We start from the raw sequence: 17,715 nt of genomic DNA, 5'->3' as shown, positions 1-17,715 counted from the left end.
GGTTTGGTGCAGTTTGGAAGATAAAGAGAACAAGATGTACAAGGCAATTCCTGTGAAATGGCTCCTCTGGCTCTATTTTAATATGGCTCCACTCATGTCATCTTTCACAGTAGTGTTTGATAAACATTAAAGAATAAGCTTTTTTATTAATATACAAGGATTTCCCCCAAAGTCGTAAATTCTCAACTGGTCATTAATCTGAGAATCCAGAATATTGAGGAATTTTTTTAATCAAATCATTTATTTCACTGGTTCTCAACCACCTGGGATATTAAAAGAAAAGTTACCAGTAACAGAGCTCCACCCCAGACCTGTTAAACCAGAAGCTCCGGGGTGGGGCACTGGAAAGAAGGAGAGCAAAAGTAAAGAACCAAAGTCCCTTCAAAAGAGAGATTAAAGTAGACCTAGCTGATTAGTCACTTTATGAGTCAAAGAGGCACATGTTGAATTAGCAGGGACTGTTATAAAAGCTTGGATTTCAGGCTCACAGTTGTCTAAGTAAGAAGAGACAATGGATCTGGTTGTGTTCCTGGGGCTCTGTCTCTCCTGTTGGTTTCTCCTTTCACTCTGGAAACAGAGCTCCAGGAAAGGGAAGCTCCCACCTGGCCCCACTCCTCTCCCTATTATTGGAAATATCCTACAGTTAGATGTTAAGGACATCAGCAAATCCTTAAGCAATGTAAGTATGTTTTATGTTCCTCCACTGGCTTGCAAAGGGTAAGTAAATTAACCTCTACTTTTAAATGAAATATATTAAAATAAGTTAAGATAAAACTATTAACATATGTCATTGTAAAGTAACTGCTCCCTGTGGACTATTGTTTTGGCCTGTCATTGTCAAGGACACTGGAATAACTAATGCATTTTGCAAGTAGAGAAACACTTAGGTCTTTATAAATGGTAGAATCAAAATAATAAAATGGCAAAAGATGAGATTGTTCCTTCCTTTCTTTGTTTCACCACCATTTGCTATGATTTTTGCCTGAAAGTAAATGATACGGGAAGTGATTTGCGAATGGAGACTTCATTTAAAAAGTCCTCTACTATATAAACAGTGCATTTTATTCAGAATAGCCATGAAAATTGAACTTCTCCGAAGAAACCAGTGATGCCTGATGTCAAGGACATAGCTTAAGATCAGGACCCTCAGGAGAGAACAAAAGAAAAAACTAATTATTTAGAACTAGCTGGGTGGTTACAGAATCCTTTTGGATTGTGCACAAAGCTGCTCTCTGTACCCTACGAATGCTGCAGGGTGGAAGACATCGTTCTTCTGTGAGATGCTGCATCTCCTGGCCCTGCTCCTGTGATGCTCACTCTCTGAGTTAGTAATACCAGCAGATCACAAACTGAGGTGGGCATTAGAATTTTCTGGGGTGATTCTTAAAAGTATAGATTTCTAGCATTCATCACTACTGAGTCAGAATCCTCATGGAATGAGCTTTACAGGTGATCCTGAAGTAGTCAGCTGGGGACTAGCTCCAAAGTGGGCATTGGGGACTGATAAATTGCTTAGACATCAGGGTTCAACTAAGCAGGGTTGACATTTGGGTCTTCTATTTATCAGCTGTGATACTCTGGAAATAAATAGGAAATTATTTGAACCTCAGTCTCTTTATCTGTAAAACAGGAAAATAAAGCTGTTGACTTGATTACTTGTAATGATCTGAGTACCAATTACCTGGGCCATTGCCTAGCACATCAGAGTCCCTCTGTATGTGTCAGCTATAACAATCTCCACCATATTTACATCATGTGCCACTTAACATTTCAGTCAATGACAGACTGCATGTACCATAGTGGTCCCCTAAGATTAGGACCATATAGCCTAGGTATGTAGTAGGCTAAACCATTTAGGTTTGTGTAAGAACACTCTATGATGGTCATACAACGACAAAATCGCCTAACAATGCATTTCTCAGAATTTATCCCCATCATTATGCGACACATGGCTGTATAAGATCCAGAAATGTTTGAAGTTATGTTTGGCAGAATAAAAATATCAACAATATGATGATAATTACAGTCTTAATCACGCACAAAATATAGATAAAATTGAGACTTCTTTTGCTAATATTTGCATTTCCTTTCCATTTCCCAGCTCTCAAAACTCTATGGCCCTGTGTTCACTCTGTATTTGGGCTTGAAGCCCACTGTGGTGCTGCATGGATATGAAGCAGTGAAGGAAGCCCTGATTGATCTGGGAGAGGAGTTTTCTGGAAGAGGCAGTTTCCCAGTGGCTGAAAGAGTTAATAAAGGACATGGTAGGTGTGTGTGTGTGCAGTTGTTCAGCATTGGTAATGGAAGTGGGAAGGATGGAAAACAGGAATTTAAAGATCTCCTCAGTAGAGTTTGCCCAAACCTGATGCTGGCAAATATCAGCTTCGTCCTTCTTGCCTAGGACATCCCTCCTAGTTTCTGTTTCCCCTCCTGGTAGGAATCCTTTTCAGCAATGGAAAGAGGTGGAAGGAGATCCGTCGTTTCTCCCTCATGACTCTGCGGAACTTTGGGATGGGGAAGAGGAGCATTGAGGACCGAGTTCAAGAGGAAGCCCGCTGCCTTGTGGAGGAGTTGAGAAAAACCAATGGTGGGTGATTCTGTGCTGTGTATCACTGACCTTAAAGCTGACCTCTTCTCTAATAACCTCCTTGAAAGTATTTTAGGGGTGGCCAAATCTTTCATATGGGTAATGGTGACCAGCCCTCATGTGGAGGAGGGAGGGTTTGAAGCAGAGAGCCAAGGGAACTTTTATGTATCTATGCTCGTTGTGTGTGTACACTCATGATTGTGCGTACAGTGGGTATAAAAGATCATTTAATATTAGTCTTTCCTGCACAATGTTTTCAAATTAGAAATCGTGAAGAATAGTTTTAGTCATTTTCTGAAAGAGTTAGAGAGCAATGTTTTTCCTATAGCATAAATGTGGGTTACCTATTCCAGAATATTTCATCAGGGAACACTTGTCAAGTGAACATGGTGGGGATGATCTCATCACATCCTTATGCAGCATGACATAAGTAACATGTGCTTTCACTTAATTGGCCTATATTTGTATGGTCAACTTCACTGACATATCTGAGGGTTTCTTCCAAGGCCCATGCATACAGTTTTGTTATTTATATTTTGTTATTTATTGTTTTAATTGCTTAATTTTTTGATTGCACCCCCTAGTGCAGCTGTCCTCAACTGTGATTTTACTGTAAATTGTTTCTTTTCTTTTCTTTTTTTTTTGAGGAAGATTAGCCCTGAGCTAACTACTGCCAATCCTCCTCTTTTTGCTGAGGAAGACTGGCCCTGAGCTAACATCCGTGCCCATCTTCCTCTGCTTTATATGTGGGACACCTACCACAGCATGGCTTTTGCCAAGCAGTGGCATGTCTGCACCTGGGATCCGAACCGGCAAAGCCAGGGCCGCGAGAAGCGGAACGTGTGGACACAGGGCTGTGCCACCATGCTGGCCCCCAATTTTATTTTATTTTTTTAATTGAGATTCATAGTAGTTTACATCATTGTGAAATTTCAGTTGTACATTATTTCTTGCCTGTCACCACATAAGTGTCCCCTTCACGCCCTGTGCCCACCCTCCAGCCCCCTTCCCCTGGTAACCACTGAACTATTTTCTTGTGCATGTGTTTGTTTATATTCTGCACATAAGTGAAATCATACGGTGTTTGTCTTTCTCAGTCTGGCTTATTTCGCTTAGCATAATATCCTCCAGGTCCATCCATGTTGTTGCAAATGGGATGATTTTGTCTTTTTTTACGGCTGAGTAGTATTCCATTGTGTATATATATATACCACATCGTTTTTATCCAATCATCGGTCGATGGGCACTTGGATTGTTTCCATGTCTTGGATATTGTGAATAGTGCTACAATGAACATAGGGATATATATCTGTAAACAACTATTTTTAAACTATCAGCTTGAGTTATTTAATATTGCTCCCTACTTACTGTATTGTTTTATATATTTTAAGAAATATGTGCTATAGCATAATTCTGAAAATTACACAAATACCAGATAATAAAATGGTTTATTTAACCAGACTTAAACTATCATTAATAACTCTTTATCCTGCCTTCCCCATTAGTTGGCTCTGTTTTCAACTTTCCTTATATTTCTCTTCCCTTTTATTGATATCTCAATCATGTTTCCTATTTTCTCTATTTTATAGTGCTTTGACATCTTTGACCTGGGCCTTGCAGACCAGGGAGCAACTACCCCCTCCCAGGGTTAGCTAATTATTAGATAGAGCAAATACCTTGTCTGTGGGCATGGCTTTGAATTGCAAACCAACCTATCCAAAGCCCATACCCCCAGCTGTTTCCTTTATCAAACACTCACACACCAAGCCAATATTCTCCCTGCCCTAAATCAACCCAGGGCCACGTACTTGACAACTAAGGACCACCCTCACAGCCCAAAGCCCCTGAAATTATTCACACTATCCAATCTTAAATTTACTCAGCATACCTACTCTGCCTTGCTCATTCCTTTCCCATGGAAACCCCAATAAAGGCTCAGGACCATGCTTTCCCCTCATTCCTTCTGCTTCTTGACCAACCTTGGTGCTTGCCCATGTGGCCCTGTGAAGTGTGCCCCCTCCTCTTGGGCACTGTGAGTAACAAAGTATCTTTACAATGGTTATCCTTTCCTGATCTGTTGGCCTCACCATCTGAATAAAAACAAAATCCCAAGTGCATTTTAAAACAATTGGACATTGGGTTAGAACTTTTATGGTGATTACTTACCCCCCAATGCCAGCTCTACTGATCTATGAAGTGCTTGCCACAATGAGTCTGATCTTTAGCATGGATTCCAAATTACCCTGCTTTTTAATTCTCTCTCTCAAATGAAGTGAAAGGAAGGATTAAAAAAATGAGATTTTAGCTGTGAATCACACACACACAAAGAAATCTCAAGGCCTTTCCGAATTATCCCCTACCTTCTAAAATAAAAGGTTTTCTGAAAGCTTAGTATCCTGGCGTGTTTCAGCTGAAAGGAGCTTGGCATAGAAGCAGTTAACTAGACAGATTTCCTATTATTTAATTTCTTATCATTTCTTCACAACATTTTTGATTCAAGTCACACTCTTAATTACGTCTATAATGTGAATTTGGGATTTTTTTTTCATGTAAAGATTATTGATCATTTGGATATAACAATTTCATTTAAATATTGCCCACTAAAAAGGAAAAATGTTCCTCTGCTTTAATTTATCTATCTTTAAAGTGATGGAATTGACGCAAATGATGGTCCAATTAAAAAATGTATAATAACATATTGCATTCTGTTGGTGGCTATATGTAGCAATGTCCCAGAATTCCACAAGAGAGCAGGCTCTGTCCAGGTAAATTAAATGTGGGCCTGATTGGTCGGGATGGACGCTTTCCTGGAGCAGGAAATTCGTTTTATTGCTATAAAAGGACTCCATTTATCAATTTAAACTTTTTGTTTGCTTTGTCTGTGATTTCAGTTTGTAATGAAGTTTTTTTATTTTCCTTTTATTTTATGCAAACAAATCTATGTTCTTATTCGTTTGTGTTAATTTTTCTTCTGATACAACATGAGTGCCTTTTGCTTTCTTTACATTTTTTCTATCAAAAACTTGATTTTTTCCCATAATCGTTCTCTCTTTAACCTTTCCCTCTGCTGATTCTACGTGAAGTTCTTTCAACTATTCATTGTATGTAAAAGATTTTCCATGTCCCAAACTATTTTCTTTCTTCCTATATCAACGTTTAATTGTCTATAAGCTTACTAGATGGATGTGATTCTGCACTGATAAACTGTATTATTAAGTGTTTTAAAATGAAGCCTTAAAAATTTTTTCTTTTACTCTTCAAAATAACAGGCACCTTGGGTCAGAATTGACTAAACCAAAGCAGTGATGAAATGGAGTACTTGGAAAACCACTGTTAAATAAACTAGGATGGAATGGTCAATTCACATTTAAGGGAAAAGTGATATGTTGATATTAAGCATGCTGATTTTGTATGTGTGTGTGTGCGGAAGATCGGCCCTGAGCTAACATCCATTGCCAATCTTCCTCTTTTTGCTTGAGGAAGGCTGTCACTGAGCTAACCTCTGTGCCACAATTCTTCTGCTTTGTATGGGGGATGCTGCCACAGCATGGCTTGATGAGCAGTGTGTAGGTCCGTGCCTGGGATCTGAACCTGTGAACCCCCAGCCGCCAAAGCAGAGCGTGCAAACTTAACCACTACACCACCAGGCCGGTCCCAGCATGTTGAAATTTTTGCTGATAAGGGAATTTCTAGGTAGATATTGCTTTAGAGATACTAAAATTACTTGTTATCAACAACAAAGTTTTATATGTATATGTTAATGGTATTTTATAAATCTTTCCAATTCTTTAGCTTCACCCTGTGACCCCACTTTTATCCTGGGCTGTGCTCCCTGCAATGTGATCTGCTCCATTATTTTCCAGAATCGTTTTGATTATACAGATCAGACTTTTCTTAACTTGCTGGAAAAATTTAATGAAAACCTCAGGATTATGAGCTCTCCATGGATACAGGTGAGGTAAAGTCTTCTTTTCCTGAGAAATCATGTATGCTCTTCTCTCTGACAAGTCCAACATTCTTTGTGGACAAAGCTGGGAAGCGAATGTTTGATAACTGGACATTCTGGATACTATAATGTGGCAACTCTGGAAATCAGATTCTCCCTCCTCCTTTTTTTTTTTTTTTTGCTTCTATAGCTTTTTTTGATTCTTTTTTTTTTTTTTTTTTTGCCTTCTGTAGGCTGTAGCTGTTTATTTAGTGACTTTTCTAAACTGTTTTTGCAGCGTCTTTTTTTTGTCATGTGTGGTCTCTGAAATATCTGTTCCTTTAGCTTGTGTTCAGCTGGTGTTTTGACAGAGATTTCCTTGAATGTGAAGAGCCAAAAAGAAGAGATAGAGAGAAAGAGATGGAGAGAGGGATAGAGTGAGAAAGAAAGAAAAGAAGAGGAAGGAAAGAAAGAAGAAAGGAAGAAAGGGAGGAAGGAAGTAAGGAAGGAAGGGAGGGAGGGAGAAAGGGAGGAGAATAACTTGCAGATTGGCTCGGAGCAGGGGCACTCCTTCAACTCTTAGCCAGGCCTTTTTCAACTGTGTCTTAATCTTCACTTCTTGCTTGCACTGAGCCTAGGGATCAGTCAGAGGTGAAAGCTTAAAGTCTTCTCAGGTCTTTTCTTAGCCTGTATCCTGCCCTGGGCATGTACATAACTTTCTTCATTCCTCCGTATACATGGGTGCTTTTGAATGCCCTAAGAACTGAAGATGCTTTCTTCTCAGCTTTTCTTCCCAGGGTTTTGGTGCTCTATTGTGTGCCTTAACTTTTGCCCCATGTGGCTGTGGGTTGTTCATTCACTTTACCAGGTTTATGAGTCATGTCTGCTGCTTTCCACTCTGAGTTCTAAGTTAGATGAAACAAAGACAAGTGCATGTGTCAGTCCTTCAGGTTGCCCAAGACAGGTTAGAACAGAGAAACACAATTCTTTGCAAGTGAGGTCTACTCTGGTCCCTCTGAAACCAGGAACCAGGGTTCCACACAAGAAACTACCCTTGTTCAGACCACTGCCAAGCTGAGGAGGGAGGTGGCACAAGGACAAATAAAAAATACAACCAAGCTTTCCCACCACTTTTAAGTTCCTATTTTCTTGGTTCAGAATTCACTTGATTGCTATAAGCTTTTGTTTTATAGAGCTCTGACAAGTTGATTCGGACACTTCTTGCATGATTTTTTGACGTTTTTATGGAAGAATAGGCTTTTGGAGCTGTCTACTGTGCCATTTTTGCTAATGTTTTCTGTGAAGTGAATGTTTGAAAGCCATCGACCTGCTCAGAGCTTAATGTTATGGAGGGAACATCTGGGAAAGATGGCCAAGCCCTTTATTTTACACACAGGAAAACAAATCCTTGAATATAGAGCTAGAATTCACGATCTTTGGCTCCTGGCCAGTCATTTTCCCACTAAACCCCAAAGCCCAGTTTCCATAAACTACTCTGGTGACAGCCCCAAAGCATGGCCATAGCACTGAATGAACATCCAGTCTTTCCCTGAAAGGTTTTCATTGTCCACAGGATTGTCCTCCAATCGCAATTACTGAGCTCTTCCTCACATTCCTTGGCAAAAATATCCAAATTCAGGAAGGAAGAGAACATCTCCTTTGAGGATGGAGAATGTTTGGGACCACAGATGCTTCTAGGGAATGCTGACTAGGGTAGGGGGTGTTGGAGGCTTCAGCTGGGGTCCTAGCTGACAAGGTAATTGGGCTTGGGGTGACAAAATGATTGGTTTCTTGGTGTATGAATCATAAATGAACATGACAATTTTGCCCTGTGTGCTGAGCTGGTACATCCTGCACTCTGCCTAAATAAAATTACATGATCTTAAAGAAGTCACTTACCTGCTCTGGTGCAGAGGTGCTTTATTCACAAAATGCTAAATTGAATTTCATGGCATTTTTGCACCCCTCCCGATTATGAAATAATGATTCTATTTCTGAGCTTACCTGATAGCAGTAGAAATAGCAGGGAGTGGCTTTGTGCTTTATGTCGGGTTGCCCAAGCTCCCTTGCCCTCTGTCTTCATCTATAAAATGTGAATCATAGTAATTCATGCCAATCTATATTTCAAGGTTGTAGGGAAGAATTATTGTAAATGAATGTGAGAATTGACATAAAGATGCTTTAATATTATAAGGTTGATGAATGAGTGTAGGAAATTATCATCATCTTTCATCTTCGGGGCAGAGTTTTCTCCCTTAAATATCTTTATCAGCATAAAGGATTATTTTATATGTACAATGTAAAATCTTCCAGAGGATAAAGACCATTTTTTATTCACCTTGGTTTTTAACCAGGGTTTGGAATATGGTATATATGTCTTCAATTTTTAATTTAATATTTTTTTAATCTTTAAGGTCTGCAATAATCTCCCTGCTCTCATTGATTATCTCCCAGGGAGTCATAACAAAATGCTTAAAAATTTTGATTATTTGAAAAGTTACGTTTTGGAGAAAACAAAAGAACACCAAGAATCCCTGGACATTGACAATCCTCGGGACTTCATTGATTGTTTCCTGATCAAAATGGAACAGGTAAAATGTTAATGACAGATTGGTTATTTGTTTGCCTGCATTTTTTTGTTCATTGATTAGTTCTGTACTTGGTAGGAATGTTTAAATGGTCAGTCAAGAAATGCTTGAGAAGTACTTTAGGTACCTATCGTGTGCATAGATCTCGGCTGAACATCATGGAAGATTTAAGATTGTATTGTTAAATAACTAGAATACATGGACCCTGTTTGTTAGGTACTAATAATCTACCTGAGGGAAAAGAGAATGTACACCTCAGGTGAAATGGAAATGCAGACAAGTTGGAAAATATAACATATTGAGCCATAAAGTGAAGGTTGATGTGATTGGGTCATACAGCCTGTGGGAGAGTGAGAAGGAAGAGTTTATCCTAGGTGGGCTTCCTGCATGTCCACAGGTTTAATATATATTTTCAAATATTTGCAATAAGGAACAGAGGAGGGAATTTCAGCTAGGAAGAATGGTGTAATGAGAGGTTCAGAGGTATGTGGTGGCAAACAGATTAGATGGATGGAAGAGAGAAGCCTTAACTGAAGGTAATCAAAAATGAATTTGGACAGATATGGAGTTAGGGGTTGGTGTCTGTCAAGTAACTGTAAACCTGAAGGTTGACATGAAAGCTTTGATTTGATCAAGTGTGTGTATGAGCCACAACAAGAGTGGAATGCAAATAATTATTAGGAAAATTATCCTGGGAGTTCTGTAAGATGAACTGTATGATGAGAGTGGAGCTCAAGGACCAGCTGAGAGATTTTTCATTTCTTTGAACTGTGGCGTGATGAAACTCTAGACCATGGAAATGCAAAGGATTCTGAAATAAAATCAAGTTGTCCATCTTATCAGATTCTCAGAGATTTATAGAGATTGGTTTTAGTTAGAGGAGAGGATGAGAGCCAAATTGTAGGGACTGTATGGGAAATTTCAAAAATAAGACCAGATATTCTATCTGAGGGGATATTCTATCAAGAATATTTTATCAAGGAGGGAAAGATTCAGTTAGTGAATTAGAATAGTGGTAAGGTCAAGTCGGAAATTTTATTACAAGAGTAACATACATGCCATAAGGACACTTGTGTAGGTACAAAGTCCTCCTTGAACTGGAGAGAGACAGAATCCAGAACATTCTGAGAAGATCTAACTTTAGAGAAGGAAATTCCTTCATCTGAGGCCACCAGTATTTTATTCAACCACTTTGTAACACTGGGCAGAAATGAAAAATCAGTTAGCAGGCTAAAATGGCAAGAAGTCAAAGATGCTGATGAAGGTGACTTTCAAAGAATTGTCCCTGGATTTGTACTGGAGTGCCCAAATCATATGTTCTAGTTGGAATGAAGTGAAGAAGATGGAATGGTTTGAAGAAACTGGAGGAGGGAAGAAACAAATTACTTTTACTCTCTGCCTACTCTGCTGCTAGGGCAATAATTTTTATCGTTCTGGGGTCTAATTGATTTGCAAATCTTATTAAAAGTATGGACTTTTTTCAGGAGAATTCACCTATACAAGTTCTTGGGTATTTTGCACATATTTCGAGGAATTATCTCGATGTTATAAAGCTTCTCCATTAATCATGGGCTAAGCAGGGCTCTAAGTTCTCTGGTATTTCAATTAACAGTGGGTATTTCCTAAATACTATACTTAAAAACTGCATTGTTCCTCTGGACTTCACTATAGTATTTAGAGTCTAGTTAATGTTTTTTTTAAGATTTTATTTTTCTTTTTTCTCCCCAACGCCCCCCGGTACATAGTTGCGTATTTTTAGTTGTGGGTCCTTCTAGTTGTGGCATGTGGGATGCCACCTCAGCATGGCCTGATGAACAGTGCCCAGGATCCGAATCGGCAAAACCCTGGGCCCCTGAAGCAGATCGCGTGAACTTAACCACTCGGCCACGGGGGCGGCCCTCTAGTTAATTTTTTTGGGTAACATCTTTATAGAGTGTAATTCACATACCATACCCTTCACATATTGTAAGTACAGTTCAATAGTTGAGTATTTTCACAGAGTTGGGCAATCACCACCACAATTTCTAAACATTTTCATCACCAGGAAAAGAAACCCTTCTGTTCTTTAGCAGTCACCCCCATTGCCCCCCAAACCTCCCAGTTCTAGACAACGTTAGTCTACTTTCTGTCTCTATATATGTGCTAATCTGGACGTTTCATATTAATGGCATTATGCAATATGTAGTCTTTGGCATCTAGCTTCATTCATGTAACGTGTTTTCAAGGTTCATTGATGTTGTAGCATATATCAGTACTTCATTCCTTTATATGGTTGAATGATATTCCAGTGTGGATAAATCACATTTTATATATCCATTCATTGGTTGATGGACATTTTGGTTGTTTTTGTTTTTTGGCCAGTATGAATAATGTTGCTATGGACGTTTGTGTACAGGTTTTTGTGTGGATATATGTTTTAATTAATCTCAGGTATATACTTGGTGGTGGAATTGCTGGGTCATGTGGTAGCTTTATATCGAACTTTTGGAGGAAGGATAGCTGGATCAAAGACCTAATCGTAAGAGCTAAAAATATAAAACTCTCAGAGGAGAACCTAGACGTGAAAGTGGCTGCAGCATTTTACGTTCTCACCAGCAGGGTATGAGGGTTACAATTTCTCCACATCCTTCCTGATGCTTCTTATTGTCCGTCTTTTTGATTCTAGCCATCCTAATAGGTGTGAAGTGGTCTTTTATTGTGCTTTTGATTTGCATTTTCCTGATGGCTAATGATGTTTAGCTTCTTTTGTGTGCTTATTGGCCATTTCTACATTTTTTTGGATAAATGTCTATTTCAATTCTTTGCCCATTTTTGATTTTAGCTATTATTATTTTTGAATTACTGAGATGGAAGAGTTCTGGTGTATTATAGATACAATCCCTTATCAGACATACGATTTGTAGATATTTTCTCCCGTTTTGTGGGTTGTCCTTTCCCTTTCTTGGTAATGTCTTTTGAAATACAAAAGTTTTTAATTTTGTGAAATTCAATTTATTTTCTTTATGGTTTCTTGTGCTTTTGGTGTCATATCCAAGAAGCTATTATCTAATCCAAACTCGCACATATTCACCCCAAATTTTCTTCTAAGAGTTTTATAGTTTTAGCTATTACATTTAGGTCTATGATTGCTTTTATTTATTTATTTTTTTTACCTTTTTTTTCTTTTTGAGGAAGATTAGCCCTGAGCTAACCGCTGCCAATCCTCCCCTTTTTGCTGAGGAAGACTGGCTCTGAGCTTACATCCGTGCCCATCTTCGCCTACTTTATATGTGGACGCTTACCGCAACATGGCTTTGCCAAGAGGTGCCATGTCTGCACCTGGGATCCGAACTGGTGAACCCTGGGCCACCGAAGTGGAATATGCTCACTTAACTGCTGCACTACTTGGCCAGCCCCTATGATTGCTTTTAAAACAATTTTATTGTTTGGTGTGGAAGATTGGCCCTGAGGTAACATCTGTTGCCAATCTTTCTTTTTTGCTTGAGGAAGATTGTTGCTGAGCCAATATCTGTGCCAATCTTCCTCTATTTTGCGTGTAGAATGCCACCACAGCATGGCTTGAAGAGCCATGTATAGGTCCATGCCTATCTGAACCCACAAACCCCTAGCTACCAAAGCAGAGCATGCAAACCCAACAACTACAACAACAGGCTGGCCCCTTAAATCAATTTTTGATGATATTTTGAGATATGGGCCCAATTTTATCCTTCGCACATGGGTATCCAATTGTCCCAGCACCATTTGTTGAAAAGAATGTTTTTCCGCGTGGAATGGTCTTGGTGCCTTTGTTGAAAATCATTTGACTCTAAATGTGATGATTTATTTTTAGACTCTCAATTCTATTATTTCATTGATCTAGATACCTTGTTTTATGCCAGTACCACACAATTTTGATTACTATAGCTTTGTTGTAAGTTTTGGTATTAGGAAGTGTGAATCCTCTAATTTTATTCTTTTCTAAGATTGTTTTGTCTATTCTTCATCACTTAAATTTCCATATGAATTTCAGAATAATCTTGTCAATTTCTGCAAAGATACTAGCAGGGATTGTGTTTGCCTACAAACAAGAGGAAACCCAATTAACAATGATTTAAATAAATAGTGGTTTTATTTATCTCATATGCAAGGAGTCTTATGTCAGGCAGTTCAGTAGCCCTGAAGTATCATGGGCCAGGTGCCTTCCAATTTTCTTCACCATACCTACTATGTAAGCTTCTTCTTCATGCTCAAATACTCATGTTCCAAGATGATGTCTATACCATCTCATCCTTCGTTTGTATCTGTGTTGTAAGTAAGAAGAAGGAAAGAGAAATAGTGGCATCAACAGGATCCTGCTTGTATGTCATTGATAAGAAATATGTTGTTTGGCCAATGTAGCTGCAAAACAGGTTGGGAAATGGAATTTTTAGGCAAGCAAGAGATAAGGAGGTAGGAAATGAGGATTGGGTCAACCAATCCACACACTCTGTCATACCATACAGTTGTTGTTGTTTTAATACTGCACTCTCTAGTGTCTAAGTTTGCTTAACTTTATAACCATATGAGTTATTTTGGATTCATTTAATTAAATATGGCGGCAAACTATCAAATAATTACATCAAATCATTCCTAGGAAAAGCACAATCAACAGTCGGAGTTTACTTTTGAAAACTTGATAGCTGCTGTATCCGATTTGTTTGGAGCTGGGACAGAGACAACGAGCACCACCCTAAGATATGCTCTCCTGCTCTTGCTGAAGCATCCAGAGGTCACAGGTATGACCGACATGGTGGGCAGGGTGAATTTCAGAAAAGATGTTGAGAAGACACTCCTAAGGTCCTCCATCTTTTTTTTCTTCGAGAAGCTTCACTATTGCAATTTCTGTGCCACTAGCTATAATTTGTCCAAATGTGAAAAAAGGGTAAAAGTGAGAATTTGCACAATAGGGGTAGAATGGCTGAGAGAAGCAAAGACAGTGTGAGCAGTAGCAAAAACGATGAAGCTATATCTCATCAATAAAAAACTCTGGATAAAATGTCTGGATTTCATAGGAAGGGATCTGTAGCAGGAACAGCCAGCATAAATTGGCCTAGGATTGAATATTAGTTTTCTTAAGAAGGGGCCACTTTAAATGGTAAGCATGTTTGTTAGAATTCTTTCCTTATTCTGAATTTGCAGTGTTCTAATGCTGGGGTAGGGAAGATGGGAACTGTATTCGTTGAAGTACAGCAGAAATTCTAGAAATCTGGTGAAAAGGTATGAGAAAATTCCCACAATTTGGGAAATATTTTAAAAGGTTAGATTTATAAAAAAGATATATGCTATTTAGATAGATGATGTGCCTAAATGAATACTTTTCTTCTTAAACAACTTTATTTTTCCAGCGTTATTGAGATATAATTAAAAATAAAAATTGTATATTTTAAGGTATACAATGTATCTTTTTGTGTCTGGCCTATTTTGCTTAGCATAATGTCCTTTCAGTTCATCCATGTTGTTGCAAATGGCAGGATTTCCTTCTTTTTTATGGCTGAATAATATTTCATTGTATATGTATATACACCACATATTCTTTATCTATTCATCCATTGGACACGTAGGTTGTTTCCATAACTTGGCTACTGGAAATAATGCTGCAATGAACTTGGCAGTGCACTTATCTCTTTGAGATACTCATTTTATTTCCTTTGGGCATGTACTTAGAAGTGGGATTGCTGCTTCATATGGTAGTTCTATTTTTAATGTTTTGAGGAACGCCCATACAGTTTTCCACAATGGCTGTACCAATTTACATCCCCATCAACGGTGTACAAGGGATCCCTTTTTTCTACATCCATGCCAATACTTCTCTCTTGTCTTTTTGATAACAGCCATCCTAACAGATGTATGGTGTTAACTCATTGTGGGTTTTTTTTTTCCTGAGGAAGATTAGCTCTGAGCTAACTACTGCCAATCCTCCTCTTTTTGCTGAGGAAGACTGGCCCTGAGCTAACATCCTCTTCCTCTCTTTATACGTGGGACCATCTTCCTCTAGTTTATACGTGGGATGCCTACCACAGCATGGCTTTTGCCAAGCGGTGTCATGTCTGCACCCAGGATCCAAACTGGTGAACCCTGGGCCTCAGAGAAGCGGAACATGTGAACTTAACTGCTGCACCACGGGGCTGGTGGGCCGGCCCCCATTGTGGTTTTGATACACAGTTCCCTGATGTTTGGTGATGTTGAGTACTTTTTCATATATGTGTTGGCCATTTGTATGTCTTCTTTGGAAAAAATGTTTATTTGGGTCTTTTGCCCATTTTTTATTGGTGGTTATTAGTATTTGCTATTGAGTCGTATGAGTTCCCTATATATTTTGGATATTAACCCCTTTTCAGATATATGGTTTGCAAATATTTTCTCCCATTCCATAGGTTGCCTTTTCATTAAATTGATCATTTCTTTTCCTGTGCAGAAGCTTTTTATATGATGTAGTCCCATTTGTTTATTTTTGCTCTAGTTGCCTGTACTTTTGCTGTCATATCAAAAAATCATTGCCAAGACCATGTCAAGGAGCTTTTCTCTTATATTTTCTACTGGGAGTTTTACTTTTTGAGGTTTTACATTTAAGTCTTTAATCCACTTCAAGTTATTTTTGTGAATGGTGTAAGATAAGGATCAAATTACATTCTTTTGCATGTGAATATCAAGTTTTCCCAACACCATTTATTGAAGAGACAATCCTTTCTCCATAGTATATTCTTTGTACCCTTGTCAAAGAGAGTTGACCGTAGATGCAAGAGTTTATTTCTGGGCTCTCAATTCTGTTCCATGGGTCTATGTGTCTGTTTTTATGCCAGTACCACACTGTTTTGATTACTATAACTTTGTAATATAGTTTGAAATCAGAAAGTGTGATACCTCCAGCTTCATTCTTCTTTCTCAAGATCGCCTTGTCTAATCAGGGTCTTTTGTGGTTCCGTATGAATTTAGGATTTCTTGTTCTATGTCTGTGAAACATGTCATTATAATATGATAAGGATTACATTGAACCAGTAGATGATTTTGGGTAGTATAGAAATTTTAACAATATTAATTTTTCTAATCCATGACCATGGGATATCTTTCCACTTAATTGTGTCCTCTTCAATTTTTTTCATCAGTGTTTTAAAGTTTTCAGCGTACAGATCTTTTACCTCTTTGGTTAAATTTACTGCTAAGTATTTTATTCTTTTCGATTCTATTGTAAATGGGATTATTTTCCTAATTTCTCTTTCAGATAGTTTGTTGTTAATGTATAGAAACAAAACTGATTTTTGTATATTGAGTTGTATCCTGCTACTTTACTGAATTTTTAAAATTCATTCTAATAGTTTTTGATGGAGTCTTTAGGTCTTTATATAAGATCATGTCATCTGCAGATAGAGACAATTTAACTTCTTCCTTTCTGATATAGATGCCTTTTATTTATTTTCCTTGTCAAATTGCTTTCGCTGAGACTTCCAGTACTATACTGAATAAAAGTGGTTAGAGTAGGCATCCTTGTCTTGTTCCCGATCTAGCTGAAAAGCTTTCAGCTTTTCACTGTTGAGTATGAAGTTAGCTTTAGGCTTGTCATATATGGCCTTTATTATTTTGAGGTACATTCCTTCTGTATGTAGTTTGTTGAGAGTTTTTATCGTGAAAGGATGTTGAATTTTGTCCAATGCTTTTTCTGCGTCTATTGAGATGATTTTGTCCCTCATTCTGTTAATGTGGCATATCATGTTTATTGTTTTAAGTATGTTGAACCACTCATGCCTCTTAGGGATAAATCCGACTTGATCATAGTGTATGATCCTTTTAATATGCTGTTAAGTTCAATTTGCTAGTATTTTTTTGAGAATTATTGCATCTATGTTCATCAGGGATATTGGCCTGTAATTTTTTTGTCTTGTACTGATGTCACCCTTCTAAAGGAATTTTATCATTTCAGAAGTCTGAGTCCAGAAAAATGTTGTTTACCATAAGAATTTCTTTTCAGGTCAATAGTTTTATCTTTTATGAACAACTTTCTTAAAAAATTTATCTTCAAATAGAGTCTGGTTCTGCATAGCAGATTAGCTACATACATTATGTTTTTCTGGGTCAGAATCTCATTGAAACGATGAATAGCTACAAATGAGAGTTACTCCTGTTTAAGTTGGAAAAAAGGAGCACAACAATCATGAAGTCTTTAGCAAATTTCCGAAACAGAGAGCAGATGTAGGGCTGATAACCAACTCAGTAGAGAGATTGAAGTCATTACATAAGTGTCAAAAAAGGAAGATTTATCATGGGTAAACAAGCAAATTCATGCCCCTATATCCACGTAGGTTCAGTATTGGAAGAACCAATTGTCAAAGAAGGTATAGGAAGAATGGAGCAGAAAACAGCAGACTCTCCCTGCCCAGGTTCCCTCCACAACTTCTCTTGTGGAGAAGTAGCAGCAGATAACAGTTTTTCCTACACAGGAAAGGCAGGCTTAGTCTCTACAGAAGTGGAACCTAAGAGGCCCTACACTCAGGGACACTGGGCAGTAACATGGAAAGTGTGAGGTGCAGGGCTGAAAAAACAGACTAAGTAGGAGTCCATTTGAATTCTGAGACCCTTAGCTCCTTTCTCCATCCTGTTCCTAA

General features: G+C 38.3%; 1 protein-coding gene across 2 annotated transcripts in view; it reads left to right on the top strand.

Annotated features, from left to right (window-relative positions):
* Positions 1-415: 415 nt before the first annotated feature.
* The window catches only part of LOC103564575 (cytochrome P450 2C18-like), a 31,498-nt gene continuing 14,198 nt past the window's right edge, over positions 416-17,715 (top strand). The window contains exons 1-6 of one of the 2 annotated variants that reach the window (XM_070561483.1): positions 416-679; positions 2,102-2,264; positions 2,438-2,587; positions 6,380-6,540; positions 8,927-9,103; positions 13,713-13,854. In XM_070561483.1, coding sequence (XP_070417584.1) covers positions 512-679; positions 2,102-2,264; positions 2,438-2,587; positions 6,380-6,540; positions 8,927-9,103; positions 13,713-13,854 — 961 coding nt within the window. In that variant the 5' untranslated portion in view covers positions 416-511. The remainder of the gene's footprint in view (positions 680-2,101; positions 2,265-2,437; positions 2,588-6,379; positions 6,541-8,926; positions 9,104-13,712; positions 13,855-17,715) is intronic. The other variant, XR_011523274.1, reaches the window with a different exon arrangement.

This window comes from Equus przewalskii, chromosome 1 (genome assembly GCF_037783145.1).
Source record: "Equus przewalskii isolate Varuska chromosome 1, EquPr2, whole genome shotgun sequence".
Taxonomy (NCBI): domain Eukaryota; kingdom Metazoa; phylum Chordata; class Mammalia; order Perissodactyla; family Equidae; genus Equus; species Equus przewalskii.
This window is presented reverse-complemented; position numbering and strand designations above follow the sequence as displayed.